Here is a 13,568-nt window from a genome sequence, read left to right as displayed (position 1 = left end):
GGTGGTATCTTGCTGAGTGGTGTTCATTATTGTTGTTGCATGTTTTTGTGTACTATACATTGACAATGCTGATGATCATTCCAGAGAAAGAGTTCCAAAATTATTTTGAAGGATGGACTAAGCAGTGGCCTTGGTACATAGTTTCCCAAAGGGAGTACTTAAAAGGTGACTATAGTGATATTAAGCAATGAAGTATGTAGGACTTTTTCTAGAATGAGTGCACAAACTTAATTGTCAAACCTCATAGGCCTAGCTTGTGAAGACCTTTATTAGGGTATGGCTTTGGAGGCAATTAACATTAGCATGAAGAAAATCATAGGATGAGGCCCACCCTGTCCTCCTCCTGCAGGAGCACTGTCCGCGTTGGCGGCTGGAGCGGGCCGGGCGGGCCAGTGGGCCAGGGGATGGCGCTGCTGGCCCTGGCCCTGGAGGGAATGGCCGTGTTCGGGTTCGCCCTCTTCTTGGTGCTGTGGTTGATGCATTTCATGGCCATCATCTACACCTGATTACACCTCAACAAGAAGGCAACCGACAAACAGCCATATAGCAAGCTCCCAGGTGTGTCTCTTCTGAAACCGCTGAAAGGGGTAGATCCTAATTTAATTAACAACTTGGAAACCTTCTTTGAATTGGATTATCCCAAATACGAGGTACTCCTTTGTGTACAAGATCATGATGATCCAGCCATCGATGTATGTAAGAAGCTTCTTGGAAAATATCCAAATGTCGATGCCAGACTGTTTATAGGTGGCAAAAAGGTTGGCATTAATCCTAAAATTAATAATTTAATGCCAGGATATGAAGTTGCAAAGTACGATCTTATATGGATTTGTGATAGTGGAATAAAAGTAATTCCAGACACACTTACTGACATGGTTAATCAAATGACAGAAAAAGTAGGCTTGGTTCATGGGCTGCCTTACGTAGCAGACAGACAGGGCTTTGCTGCCACATTAGAACAGATATATTTTGGAACTTCACACCCAAGGTACTATATCTCTGCCAACGTAACTGTTTTCAAAGGTGTAACAGGAATGTCTTGTTTAATGAGAAAGGATGTGTTAGATCAAGCAGGAGGACTCATAGATTTTGCGCAATATATTGCTGAAGATTACTTTATGGCCAAAGCTATAGCTGACCGAGGTTGGAGGTTTGCAATGTCCACCCAAGTTGCAATGCAAAACTCTGGCTCCTATTCAATATTTCAGTTTCAATCCCGAATGATCAGGTGGACCAAACTGAGAATTAACATGCTTCCTCTTACGATAATTTGTGAGCCAATTTCAGAGTGCTTTGTTGCCAGTTTAATTATTGGATGGACAGCGCACCACGTGTTCAGATGGGATATTATGGTATTTTTCATGTGTCATTGCCTGGCGTGGTTTATATTTGACTACATTCAACTCAGAGGTGTCCAGGGTGGCACACTGTGTTTTTCAAAACTTGATTATGCTGTCGCTTGGTTCATCCGAGAATCCATGACAATATACATTTTTTTGTCGGCATTATGGGACCCTACGATAAGCTGGAGAACTGGTTGCTACAGATTGCGCTGTGGGGGTACAGCAGAGGAAATTCTAGATGTATAACTACAGCTTTGTGACTGTATATAAAGGAAGAAAGAGAAGTATTATAAATTATGTTTATATAAATGCTTTTAAAGATCTACCTTCATTAGTTTTATCACATGTATGTTTTGGTATCTGTTCTTTAATTTATTTTTGCATGGCACTTGCATCTGTGGAAAAAAAAAAAAACACATCTGTAGTCTTGGCCAAATGATACACTTTATTTTGTGGAAATAGAAAAAAATCAAAAGAACTGGTTCCAGGAACCTGGGTTTGTTTTATGTTGCTGTTTATTTTTTTAAAATAGATAAATAAATGCATATATATATGAACACTCTGCAACAAACACTATGACAGTATCTTTCAGTAGAGAAAGTTTCTTATTTGTGAGTACACTCTTTGAGGATGTTTGTGGGTGGGATGGCAGCAGCTTTGGGGATTTAGAAAAGACTGGAAGGTAATGACTATTCATGTCCAGTGTGAATGGTATTTATTATGCAGTTGAACAACCCACAGCAAGGTACTAAGAAACTTTTTCATGTTTATGCCTACCTCTTATAGTTGTTGCAGAGCAAATATAAATTGTGATAAGGTAGCTAGGCCTTGCAGAAACAAACGGGAAAAAACTTTTAAAAATAATAATAATAAAAAGAGCTAGAGTCTAGTATTTATATGAATCTGTAAGTGATATTTTTTTAGTCTTACTGCAATGAACCAAAAGTGGCTGAGTTTGGTTTTTAATTGTAGCCATGTATCGAAGGCATCTTTTCGACCAACTCTAGTTGGTTCTGTCTTGAACCATTGTTTTTTTTTTTTTTTTTTTTTTGTAGAGACAGAGTCTCACTGTACCGCCCTCGGGTAGAGTGCCGTGGCGTCACACGGCTCACAGCAACCTTCAGCTCTTGGGCTTACGCAATTCTCTTGCCTCAGCCTCCCGAGCAGCTGGGACTATAGGCGCGCGCCACAACGCCCGGCTATTTTTTGGTTGCAGTTTGGCCGGGGCTGGGTTTGAACCCGCCACCCTCGGCATATGGGGCCGGCGCCCTACTCACTGAGCCACAGGCGCCGCCCTTGAACCATTGTTAATCACTGTGCTGTAATTAGTATAGCTAAATCTTTTCCTTCCCTGCTCCTTACCCGACCCACCCCATCTTCTACCTTTTTTCTGGGGGCGGGGCAGGCGGGGAGTGGTTTTGTTTTAGTGTGAGTGGATGTTTTGATAGTTGTAAGGAAAAATGCATTTCAGACACATTTCACATGAGCTATTTTCTTACACAGTATGTCTTATTGTTAATAAGAATGTAATTTCATGATACAGGTATTTAATATCTTTTTTAAGTAAGTAAATATTCTAGCCATCAATAAATAAATTGCAGTAGAGTATTAAGAGGGAATTCTTTTACTCTTAGAATTAGTATCAAACTAAGTCTACTATGAGTGTGTTTTTTTTTTTAACTATGATAGTCTAGTCTTATTTAAATTGGAGTTTTGTATTCCAGTGTGTACGGCAAAGTGGACTAGATGAGCTGAGCACTAGCTGTAAATGCATGCTATATTTCACCCTTCTCCCCACATGCCAGTAAACTTGCTTGGCAGGTTGTGCTTAACTTGTGGTGAACTGGACTTGTTTTTGTTTTTTAAAAATTAGCAAAAATGTAAGGGATGGTGCATAAGCCTTTTATTTTTTATAGTGGTCTTTTTTTCTTCGGGATGGGATGGCATGTTGTCCTTATGAATGCCTACTGCAGGGCTAACACAGGCAATATGACAGCTTCAGAGTCTAAGTAACTACCGTTTCCATACGAAAGCATACTGTGTAGCATATTAGCAATAACTACATACTTACAGAAAACAAACACTTTTTCACTTTACTGAGCCAATTCATTCAATTGTCTAATGACTGTCTACCTGGTTCAAATCGCAATATAGCTAGACATGTGTATCTACATTATATTTAAAGCTTTTCTGTGAGCCAAACTGCTTCATCCTTTTTCTCCCCCTTTCTTTGCCTTATGATAAATTCATTTGAAGGGCATTTTTTTTTTTATGAACAAAGGCTTGGATGCATATTCCTTTCTTTATATGAAATGGGTACATTGTTCCCTGAGGAAAGTTGCACAGTAAAAACCAGTCTAGTTGTGACCCACTACATGTTTGTTTTTTTAATTACTATTCCATGAGTTGAACTTTGCTGACCATGTTTGTGATTTGTTGGTTTGTTTAACGAAGTTTGGTTGATGCCATTGTTTGCACTGCTGAAGTGAAGTTTCATTACTTAGCTTTCCACCAATCGCAATATGCACAATGTAACAACAAAACCAAAATGGCCGGACAGACTTCTTGTGTTTTGTAAATATAAAAAACATGACTGTTCTGTATGTGTGTTTAATGTAGTAGTGGAGTATTTCCTTAAAGTGAAGTTTCACTTAAACAGAGTGATTCTTTGTTTAGCACATTTGGAGTGATAATAAAATGGTAAGAAATAAGACAAATGTTAAAGAAAGCATCACAACAGAACTATAGAAGTCCAAATTTAATAAACTGTCTTTTTTTTAAGAAAAAGAAAAACAAAACCAGTGTTTAGCATATACCATGTTTTATTATTTAAAATCATTGTCTTAAGTTTTTTGTTCAAAAATAAACATTTGAATACAATCAAAAAAAAAAAAAGAAAATCATAGGATGAGTTATATAAAGAAGTTAAAATGTGATCACTAAAATGTAAGCTCCAAGAGGAGCCATGTCTATCCTGTATGTCATTGTATCCACAGCACCTAACAAAGTTCCAGGCCCAGAGTAGGTACTCAACAAGAATTTATAAATGAATGAATATGAATTTGGCTCTCCTTATAATGTGGCCCAAACATTTGTTTATTCCATGCCAAATAGAACACAATCTAGCAAGCAGGAAGATGGAATTTTATTGTTTGAAGAACATAGGTCACAGAAAGATGTAGATTCTTCTGTATGTTATAAATTCATTGTGTTTCTCAAATCTTAGCAAGTGTGGTTAAAAATCTGTGCATTGTCCCATCTCATTCGCCTTCAGAATTTAATTAGTGCTCTGCAGGTTCACCTTTCTCTTGAAATCATCCCTTTCTGAACCCAGAGGCTTACTTGTTGAGCCCAGGATTTTGAGACTTTCTCTAATTTTGTCTCCTACCTCATTTCTCTATGATTCCACAGTGTCCTACAGACTATTCTGTATATAATCATTTCCTACTTAAGTCCAAGTTTTCTTGAACTGTCTATCTAAAATTACTTAAAAATGCCCAGCCTGGCAGACTCTGTCATTGAAATCCTCTCTCCCAAACCAAACAGTCTTCCCAGTCTGCCCATACAGGAGTTTGTTCCAGCCAGACCTGCCTTTGTCCTCAGTTCCAGTCCTGGCAGGACTTGAGCAGTCACCAAACCCAAGCAGAAGCAATGAGGCAGCTGCACTCAGCTTTTTTAATTTTCTCAAATGCTTAGGAATTCTGTTTAGCCAGAAACTCCACTTGTGATGAATCACAGTTGTACACAAATTATATATGCAGTCTTGACAACTCAAGTTCTTCACTGAATAATTTCATGCTAATTCCAACTATACAGAAGTACATGTGTCTGAAAGGAAGATCTGACTGCCACAGACTCCTTATGTACCATGCTTCTCTCCTGTGTTACTCAGCTCAGGCTGCCATAAGAAAACACCATATATGGGATGGCTTAACAAACAGAAATTGATTGCTCACACTTGTGAAGCCAGAAAGTCCGAGATCAGGGTGCCAGCATGGTTAGGTTCTGGTGAGGGCTCATTTCCTGGCTTATGAACAGCCACCTTCTTGCTGTTTTTTCACATGACAGAGAAGAGAGCTCTGGTGTCTCTTCCTTTTCTTCTAAGGGGCACGGCCTTTTTGGATTAGGTCCCTACCTTTGTGTTCTCTTTTAACTTTATCTCCTAAAGGCTCCATCACAAATACAGTTATATCAGGGCTCACAGACTCAGCATATGAATTTGAGGGAACACAATGCAGTCCACAGAACCTCTTCACATACCACCCATCATTCTAGTTCCTTATATCACATTGAAGCCAAAGCTTAAGCTACAAAAATGCTATTGCTTTATTATAGTTGGCCTGAAGCCAAAAATCTCAATGTTAGAAATTTCTAATGAATTTAATTTTTTCAGCCAATGTTTTATTTGTGCTTTACCAGAGCTCAGTGAGATCTGACACTTTTTGCAATTTATAGAAATGCTGTTCTACCAGAGCAGTGGTTCAGCCCAGTGATTAGGGGCAACAGCTGTGGCATCAGCCTGGAGCTTATTTGCAATGACAGGCCTTTGTCCTTACCTTACCCTATTTTTTCTCACATATTATATAATTTACATATTTAATATATTTGATTTTTTTCTTTCCCCCCATAGAATGTAACTCAACAGTGTCATCATTTTTAACTGTTTTGTTCACTGACATATCCATTCTGATTACCTAGCACATAGCAAGTGCTCACAAAATTTTTCTTGAATAAAGAGTATTTAAATGAGAGCTCAGTGATGTTTGATATCAAGGTGCCCAGATATTTGATAATTGGTCAAACATTATTCTAGCTGCACCTGTGAGGGTGTTTCTGGATGAGGCTAACATTGAATTGGTAAACTGAGTAAAAACTATGGCTTTCCCTGACATGGGTGAGCTCCACTCAATCAGTTGAAAGCCAAAATAGAACAAACAGGCTGACCTCTCCTGGAGTTAGGGAAAATTCTTCCTGCCTGACTGTCTTCAAACTGAGATATCAATTTTTTCCTGCTTCTGAAACACCAGCTCTTACTGGGTATCAAGCCTGCCAGCCTTGGAATGGAGCTACACCATCAGCTCTCCTGGTTCTTAGGCCCTTGTACTCAGACTGGAAGAACTATACCATTGGCTCTTCTGGGTCTCCAGTGTGATAATTGCAGACCTTGGGACTTGTCATCCTCCATAATTACATGAGCCAATTCCTTATAATCAACATCTCTGTCTGTCTGTCTGTCTGTCTGTCTCTCTCTCTCTCTCTCTCTCTCACACACACACACACACACACACACACACACACACACACACACACACACATCCTATTCTATTTGTTTCTCAGAGAACTTTTACTAACACAGATTTTAGTAACAAAAGTGGTTTTAGAGGAACAGAGTTTTAAGAATGGTTTTTTAAATTGGTTCTGAAGTTTCTGGAGTTGGAGATTTTATTTAAAGATGTTAATGACTCCTTTTTTAATAGTGAAGAAGCATTGACAGTTCATGGTATGCTCAAGCAACGAGATATAAAAAATATCACCATTGCACATTCCTCATCAATCACAAGATGCAAGAAACTGATGACATTTTACATGTGTAATATTTTTAAACATGTTTCTTAAACTAATGAATATGGTAAGATTGGCCTGCTGCTGCTAATATCACTGGATAATGTGGGGAGAGAAAATGATAAGCTCAGGGATTTGAATTCCTATCTCAAGCACTGCATAAATGACCTGAAATCTTCTATGAGGAGATGCTTATCTTCTGTACCCACAGAGCTGAGATTGCTGAAAATCAAACCCAGAATCTCATTCTGCAACGGGCTGAATTATAATGCAAGTTCAATTCCCAGCCTCATCAGGTATCTATTATTAAAATGAGGGAATTTGTTAAGAAGAAATGGGATTCTGAAAGTTAGAACGGGGATGTGTGGAAATATTCTGATGAAGCTGGTGACATTGAACCTCTCCATTGGGATGAATCTTCTTTCAAGTAGAAGCAGTTTCTCCATTCCCAGTGGAATTAGCCTTCTTGCCCATATCTGAACAGATTAACTCTTCCTTGCCTATGAACACTGTACTGGCCCCTTCTTAGGCAGTTGTCACGCAAAACAATGCCAAGTCTCCTTAGGACACAAACTTCTTTGCTGTAGACCAATAACTGACTGAAGTCACAGCAGGCCTCTAAAGGTGAGGGACAAAGTATGACTCATGAAGAGGAATTTTATATTCCAAAATGACTTCTTGATTTTTCTAATTTATATAAACAAAAATCCAGAGAACATGTGTGAGAATAGATATTAAGGGTATGAGATAAAGGTGGAGGAAATATAGAGTTGGACCAGGCCAGAATTTTTGACATAGGCTTACCAAGCAGCAGAGGTTCCACATTTAATGTTATAGCTCAGGGAGTTAGAAAGGGCTTTAACAGTGTGGTTGGTTGGTTGGTTGGATGAACTATGGAGCAATAGGAGGTCCACAGTTAGTGGGTTAGAAATGCTATTACTGCCTTGGAGAGTAAATAATTCAAAGGCCTAGAGAGATTGGAATGTTCACATGGATTTCTCATTTAAGACCCACTACACACTCATTCTGGGAAGTTCAGATGCTATATCTTTCACCAATACTGTGAAAAATATACTTGTCAGGGGAGCCCCAGCATCTTTGAAAAGCTATGATTGCTCTTCTCTATAGGCTAGACCTAACAGAACTGCAGTCACCAAATTGGGAAGCCTATACACAGTGGGAGTGACTGGGTTCCTGAGTGTGGCAGGGGCCTTGTGGAGGTCCTCAGCCATGAAAGGCCAGGTGGAGGCAGCTGCTTGGATAGACAGCAGAGCAGAAGCGTTTGACTCACACAGACTGATCAGACCGATGATGTTGGCTAGTTTGGTCCTGGTGTTCCAGAAGGGAAATAGAATGTCTGTTAAATTCTTGATTGATATAAGCAGAAAAGTTCTAGAAAGAATGAACAAAAGTCTAACCTGAATCATAAAAGCAGACAGTTTAGAGCCCTGCAGTGACTTCTCAGATTTGGACCAGTTTACAGACTCTTGAAGAAGCATCCCAGTACATTGTCAAAAATCTTCATGTTTCTCCCAGCCTTCTCCAAAAGGACTATGGCCTTTTACTAGTGGAGCTGTGAACTTGGAAAAAAGAAAAAAATCAGGCTTTTCAGAGACTAATGGACACTGGCCTGAAACTCACATTAATTCCAGGAGGCCCAAAATGTTAGTATGGGTCACCAGCCAAAATAAGGGCTTATAGAACTCCAGTGATCAATGTAGCTTTAGCTGGGTTTGTCTCATAGTGGGCCCCGTTGGTCCCCAGATACATCCTGTGATTATTTTCCCAGTTTCGGAAGGCATATTTGGAATAGACGTACTCTGCAGCTGGCAGGATGCCTATTCTTGTTCTCTGACCTATGAAGTGAAGGCTCTTATAGTAAGAAACGGCGAAAGTGCAAACTAGTAGAATTACCTCCATCTGGGAAATAATAAACCAAAAACAATGTTGCATTCCTGGAGGAATTACAGAAATTAGTGCCACCACTTGAGAGATGTAAGGATGGTGATTCCCATTACAATCTCATTTAACTCCTCTATTTGGTCTATACAGAAGACAGATGGATCTCGGAGGGTAGTGGAATTTTGCTACCAGGTCATAACTCCAACTGCAGCTGTCCTACCAGGTGTCCTTTCATTACATGGGCAAAGTAACATATCATCCTGTATCTGTATGCAGCTATGTATCTGGCAAATCCCCCCTTCTCTCTCTGTGTCGGTCTCTCTCCCCCAACTCCATCAGTTAGGACCAGAGAAGCAGTTTCCTTCAGGAAAGCCAGTAATACATCTTCACTGTCTACCTCAGTTCACTTTCTACCTCAGGAGTATATCATGGCTCCAAACTTGTGTTGTAATTTAGTTCACAGGGGTCTTGATCACTTTCCCCTTATAAGATATTGTGCTGGTCTATTACACAGATGATATTATCCATTTTGCTAATTAGACCTAGGGAACAAGAAATAGCAAGTATTCTAGACTTACTGGTAAAGACATTTGCATATCACAGGGTAGAAAATAAATCTGATGTAAATTCAGGCTTCTACCTCAGTTAGCTTTCTAAGAATCCAGTGGTATGGGTCATGTTGAAATATCTCTTCTACAGTAGAAGAGGAGTTGTTGCATCCACCCCCTTCTATACCCAAGGAAAGACAATGCCCAGTGGACCTCTTTGATTTTTATGCAACATATTCTTTATTTGGATGTGTTACTCTAGACCAGTGGTTCTCAATGTGTGGTTTGCAATCCACAGGAACTGTATTAAAGGACCATGGCATTAGGAAGGTTGAGAACCACTGCTCTAGACTATTTACTGAATGGCTCAAAAAGCTATTAGTTTTGAGGCAAGGTGGAGTTGTGGGGGGATCAGAATAAAAGAAGGTTTTACAACAGGTTCAGGCTGGTATGCAAGCTGCTCGCCACCTGGGCCATGTGATCCAGCAGATCCAGTGGTGCTTGGAAAATGTCAGTGAACACTAGGACTGCTCCTAGGAGCCTTTGAAGTGCCTGTAGGGGGACTGCAGCACCCATCCTAGGATTTTGGAGCAATGCCCTGTCATCCTTTGCAAATAACTACTCTTCTTTTGAGAAATAGCTCTTGACCTGCTACTGAGCCTTATTAAAGGCTGAACACTTCCCATGGACCACCAAGTCATTAAGCAAAGTAAGTTGCTCAGAGAGACCTGGGTGTTATCTAACTCACCCAGTTACAAAGGTGGGCATACACAGAAGCACTCCTTCATCAGATGGTTATACACAGTTGGGCTTCCAGCAGTCCCTGAAGGCTTAAGTAAGTTACATGAAGAAGCATGCCCAGGCTTCCCTTCTGCTGCACTGCCATCTCTCTCCCAACCTCCATCTATGGCCTCATGACAAATTCCCTACTATTACTTGACAGAGGAAGAGGAGACTTAGCCTGTCTTATAGATGGGTCTGCACAATTTACGGACACCACGTGAAAGTGGGCAGGTGCAAGACCACAGCCTCTCTCTGCTACTGCCCTGAGGACAATGGTGAAGAGAAATCCTTCCAGTGGGTAAACCTCTGAGCAGTGCACCTAGCTGTTCACTTTGCTGGGAGAAAGAAGTAGCCAGACATGCAATTATATACTGATTCATGGGTATGAATTCCACCAGGAGGCTCAATGATGATTCTGTTGACCTGGAATTTAAGACTACCACCCAGCTGCTTTGGACTCTTCATGCTTTTGAATCAGCTAGCAATTCAGTGGTTTTGCTGGATAATCAGGGCCTTGAAAGGAATGTGTTTGGAAATTTGGTGACAAGAAAATTTGAGGAAGAGGCTTGTGGATAGATTTCTCTGAATAGGATAATAACTTGAATGCTAACAAAAAGATAACCTCAGCAGAGAATAGGATAGAGTGTTCTGTGGATACTAGTCAGCCTCTTGCCCAGCCACCCCTGTCCTTGCCCCAGGGACACATAGACAAAATGGCCGTGGTGGAGGAGTGGACATTATATGGGCTCAGCAACATGGACTTTTACTCACCAAGGCTTACCTGGCTACAGCTTGTGCTGAGTGCACAGTCTGCCTGCCGCAGAGATTACTACTGAGTTCCCAACATGGCGCCATTCCCTGGTGTGATCAGCCAGCTCCCTGGGTTCATTACATTGGATTTCTTTCATCTCAGAAGGAGCAGTGTTTAGTTCTTACTAAGTAATAGACACTGATGATGAATATGGATTTGCCTTCCCTACGTACAATGTTTCTGCCAAAACTACCATCTTTGGACATACAGAATGCCTTATCTACCATCATGGTATTCTCCACAGCATTCTGATGAAGGAACTCACTTCACATCAAATGCAGTATAGCAGTGAACTCATGCTCATAGAAATCATTGGTCTTAGCATGTTTCCCACACTCCTTAACCCTTTGGCTTAATAGAATGGTGAGTGGAATGGCCTTTTGAAGACTCAGAATCATACCAGCTAGGTAGCAATACCTTGCAGGTCAAGGGCAAGGTTCCTTAAGTAGACAGTATATTCTCTCATTCATGGTGCTGTATTTCCCATAACCAAGAACTGGGGTCCAGGAATAAAGGGGTAGAAATGGGAATGGACTTGCTTTTATCCCTAGTAACCGACAGCAAAACATTTGCTTCCTTTTCTTGCATCTTTATATTTTCCTGGAAAAGAGGCCATTTTCTTTTTTCTTTTTTTTTTTTTTGAGACAGAGTCTCAAGCTGTCACCCTGGATAGAGTGTCGTGGTGTCACAGCTCACAGCAACCTCATACTCTTGGGCTCAAGCAATTCTCTTGCCTTAGCCTCCCAAGTAGCTGGGACTACAGGTGTCCACCATAACTCCCGGCTATGTTTTGGTTGCAATTGTCATTGTAGTTTGGCAGGCCTGGGCTGGATTTGAACCTGCCAGCTCTGGTGTATGTGGCTGGTGCCCTAGCTGCTGAGCTACAGGTGCCTTGCAAGCCAAAAGAGGCCATTTTCAAAGAAAGAAATGATCCCACTAGGAGACACAATAACAATTCTATTGAACTGGAAGTTAAGATTGCTATCTGATTACCTTTGAATCAGCAAAGAAAGGAGTTACTCTGTTGGCTGGGGTGATTGATCCTGAGTACCAAGGGAAAATAGGATTACTATTTCATAGTGGAGGTAAGGCAAAGTATGTCTAGAGTACAGGATCACCTGGGGTATCACTTTCTCGATTAACTCATGATTAAGGTCAATGGGAAACTGCAACAACACAAGTGAGGCAGGACTAGTAATGGCCCAGACCCTTCAGAAGTCAAGGCTTAGTTCAGCTCACCACATTAAAAAAAAAAAAAAGACTTGCCAACACACTTGCTGAAAGCAAAGAGAATACAGAATGAATAGTGAAAAAAAGGTAGCTAGTATGACTGTATAACCAGTTATAGAAATAAGAGCTGTAATTGCCATAAGTATTTTCTTCTTATTTTGTTATGAACTATCTATCTATCTATCCACATGTATATATTTTTGTAAGTATTTTTGTTTTCTTTCCTCTCATTCCTTTATCATGTAGCATAGGATGTACTGACTTTATATCATAGTGTTAAACTATTGTTCATTTTATATCATAATATTTAAGTCACAGAATATAAAAGAGAAAAGTAAACATCACTGGAAGACTTTACTTCCTCTTCTGCGGAAGGGGTTGTTGTCTTTTCAGTGGTCAGCACGATACTTGTATCATGCTAGGCAGAATTATAAGCTTGTTATTGCCTTTATTTGGAGATTGAGTATGGCTTAAGGTGATGTATATGAGTGCTAAATTGATAAAGAATGGACTTTTGTTGGCTAATTAAATGGGTCAGCTGGACAACCAGGTGTCCAAATATTTGATAAAATGTTTTTCTGGCTGTGTTCATGGTGAGAGTGAGATTTTTGAATGAAATTAACGTTCGAATCAATAGATTGAGAAGGTAAATTACCCTCCCTAATGTAGGTGGGCCCCATCCAATCAGCTGAAGGTATGAATAGACAAAAAAGGTTGACCCTCCCTAGAATAAGAGGGAATTCTTCCTACCTGTCTTCAAACTGGAATTTTGAGTTTTTTTCCTGCCTTTGGATTAGAACTGAAACATCACCTATTCCTGGATCTCATGCCTGCCAACCCTGGTCTAGAAAATACCATCAGTTCTCCTGGTTCTCTGGTATGACAACTTTTGGAACTTATCAGCCTCCATAATTACATGAGCCAAAGCCAATTCCTTATCAGAGAGAGAAAGAGAGATATCAATCCTATTGTCTGTGTTTCTCTGGAGAATGCTGTCTAATACAGGCTCTCTTTCACTTTCATTTTTCTATAGATTTAATCTTCTGCCTCTTCCCTCCTTTGCTCTAAGCTACCTACCCCATGTCAATTTTTTCCCCAGGTTAAATGAAGAACAAAGAGAACCTTACCAACTTGATGCTCTTTCCTGTCCCCTCCCTGCTCCTTAAACAAACTACCTTTGCCCCATTCAGTAGTCAAACGTCTAATATACACCAAGAGCTACCAGAGGACAATTCAGATTTTATAACAATCCGATAAGGGAGTCATTGTCATCTCTGATGGGCGGAGGGTTGAGGTCGTGATCCTAAGGTCAGTAGCTTGACCACCTTTTGTCTCAAATTCTCCATCTGTGCAATAGAGAAAATGAGATTTTCGCACCAACAATGAAGA

General features: G+C 40.3%; 1 protein-coding gene across 1 annotated transcript; it reads left to right on the top strand.

The window, feature by feature from the left end:
• Positions 1-372: 372 nt before the first annotated feature.
• LOC128581466 (ceramide glucosyltransferase-like) lies at positions 373-2,197 on the top strand. Its single transcript, XM_053584335.1, has one exon. It carries the CDS (start codon positions 789-791, stop codon positions 1,587-1,589), a length of 801 nt encoding a protein of 266 aa, XP_053440310.1. The 5' UTR covers positions 373-788; the 3' UTR covers positions 1,590-2,197.
• The last annotated feature ends 11,371 nt before the right edge of the window (positions 2,198-13,568 follow it).

The sequence above is a fragment of the Nycticebus coucang genome, chromosome 3 (genome assembly GCF_027406575.1).
Source record: "Nycticebus coucang isolate mNycCou1 chromosome 3, mNycCou1.pri, whole genome shotgun sequence".
Classification (NCBI taxonomy): Eukaryota; Metazoa; Chordata; class Mammalia; order Primates; family Lorisidae; genus Nycticebus; species Nycticebus coucang.
This window is presented reverse-complemented; position numbering and strand designations above follow the sequence as displayed.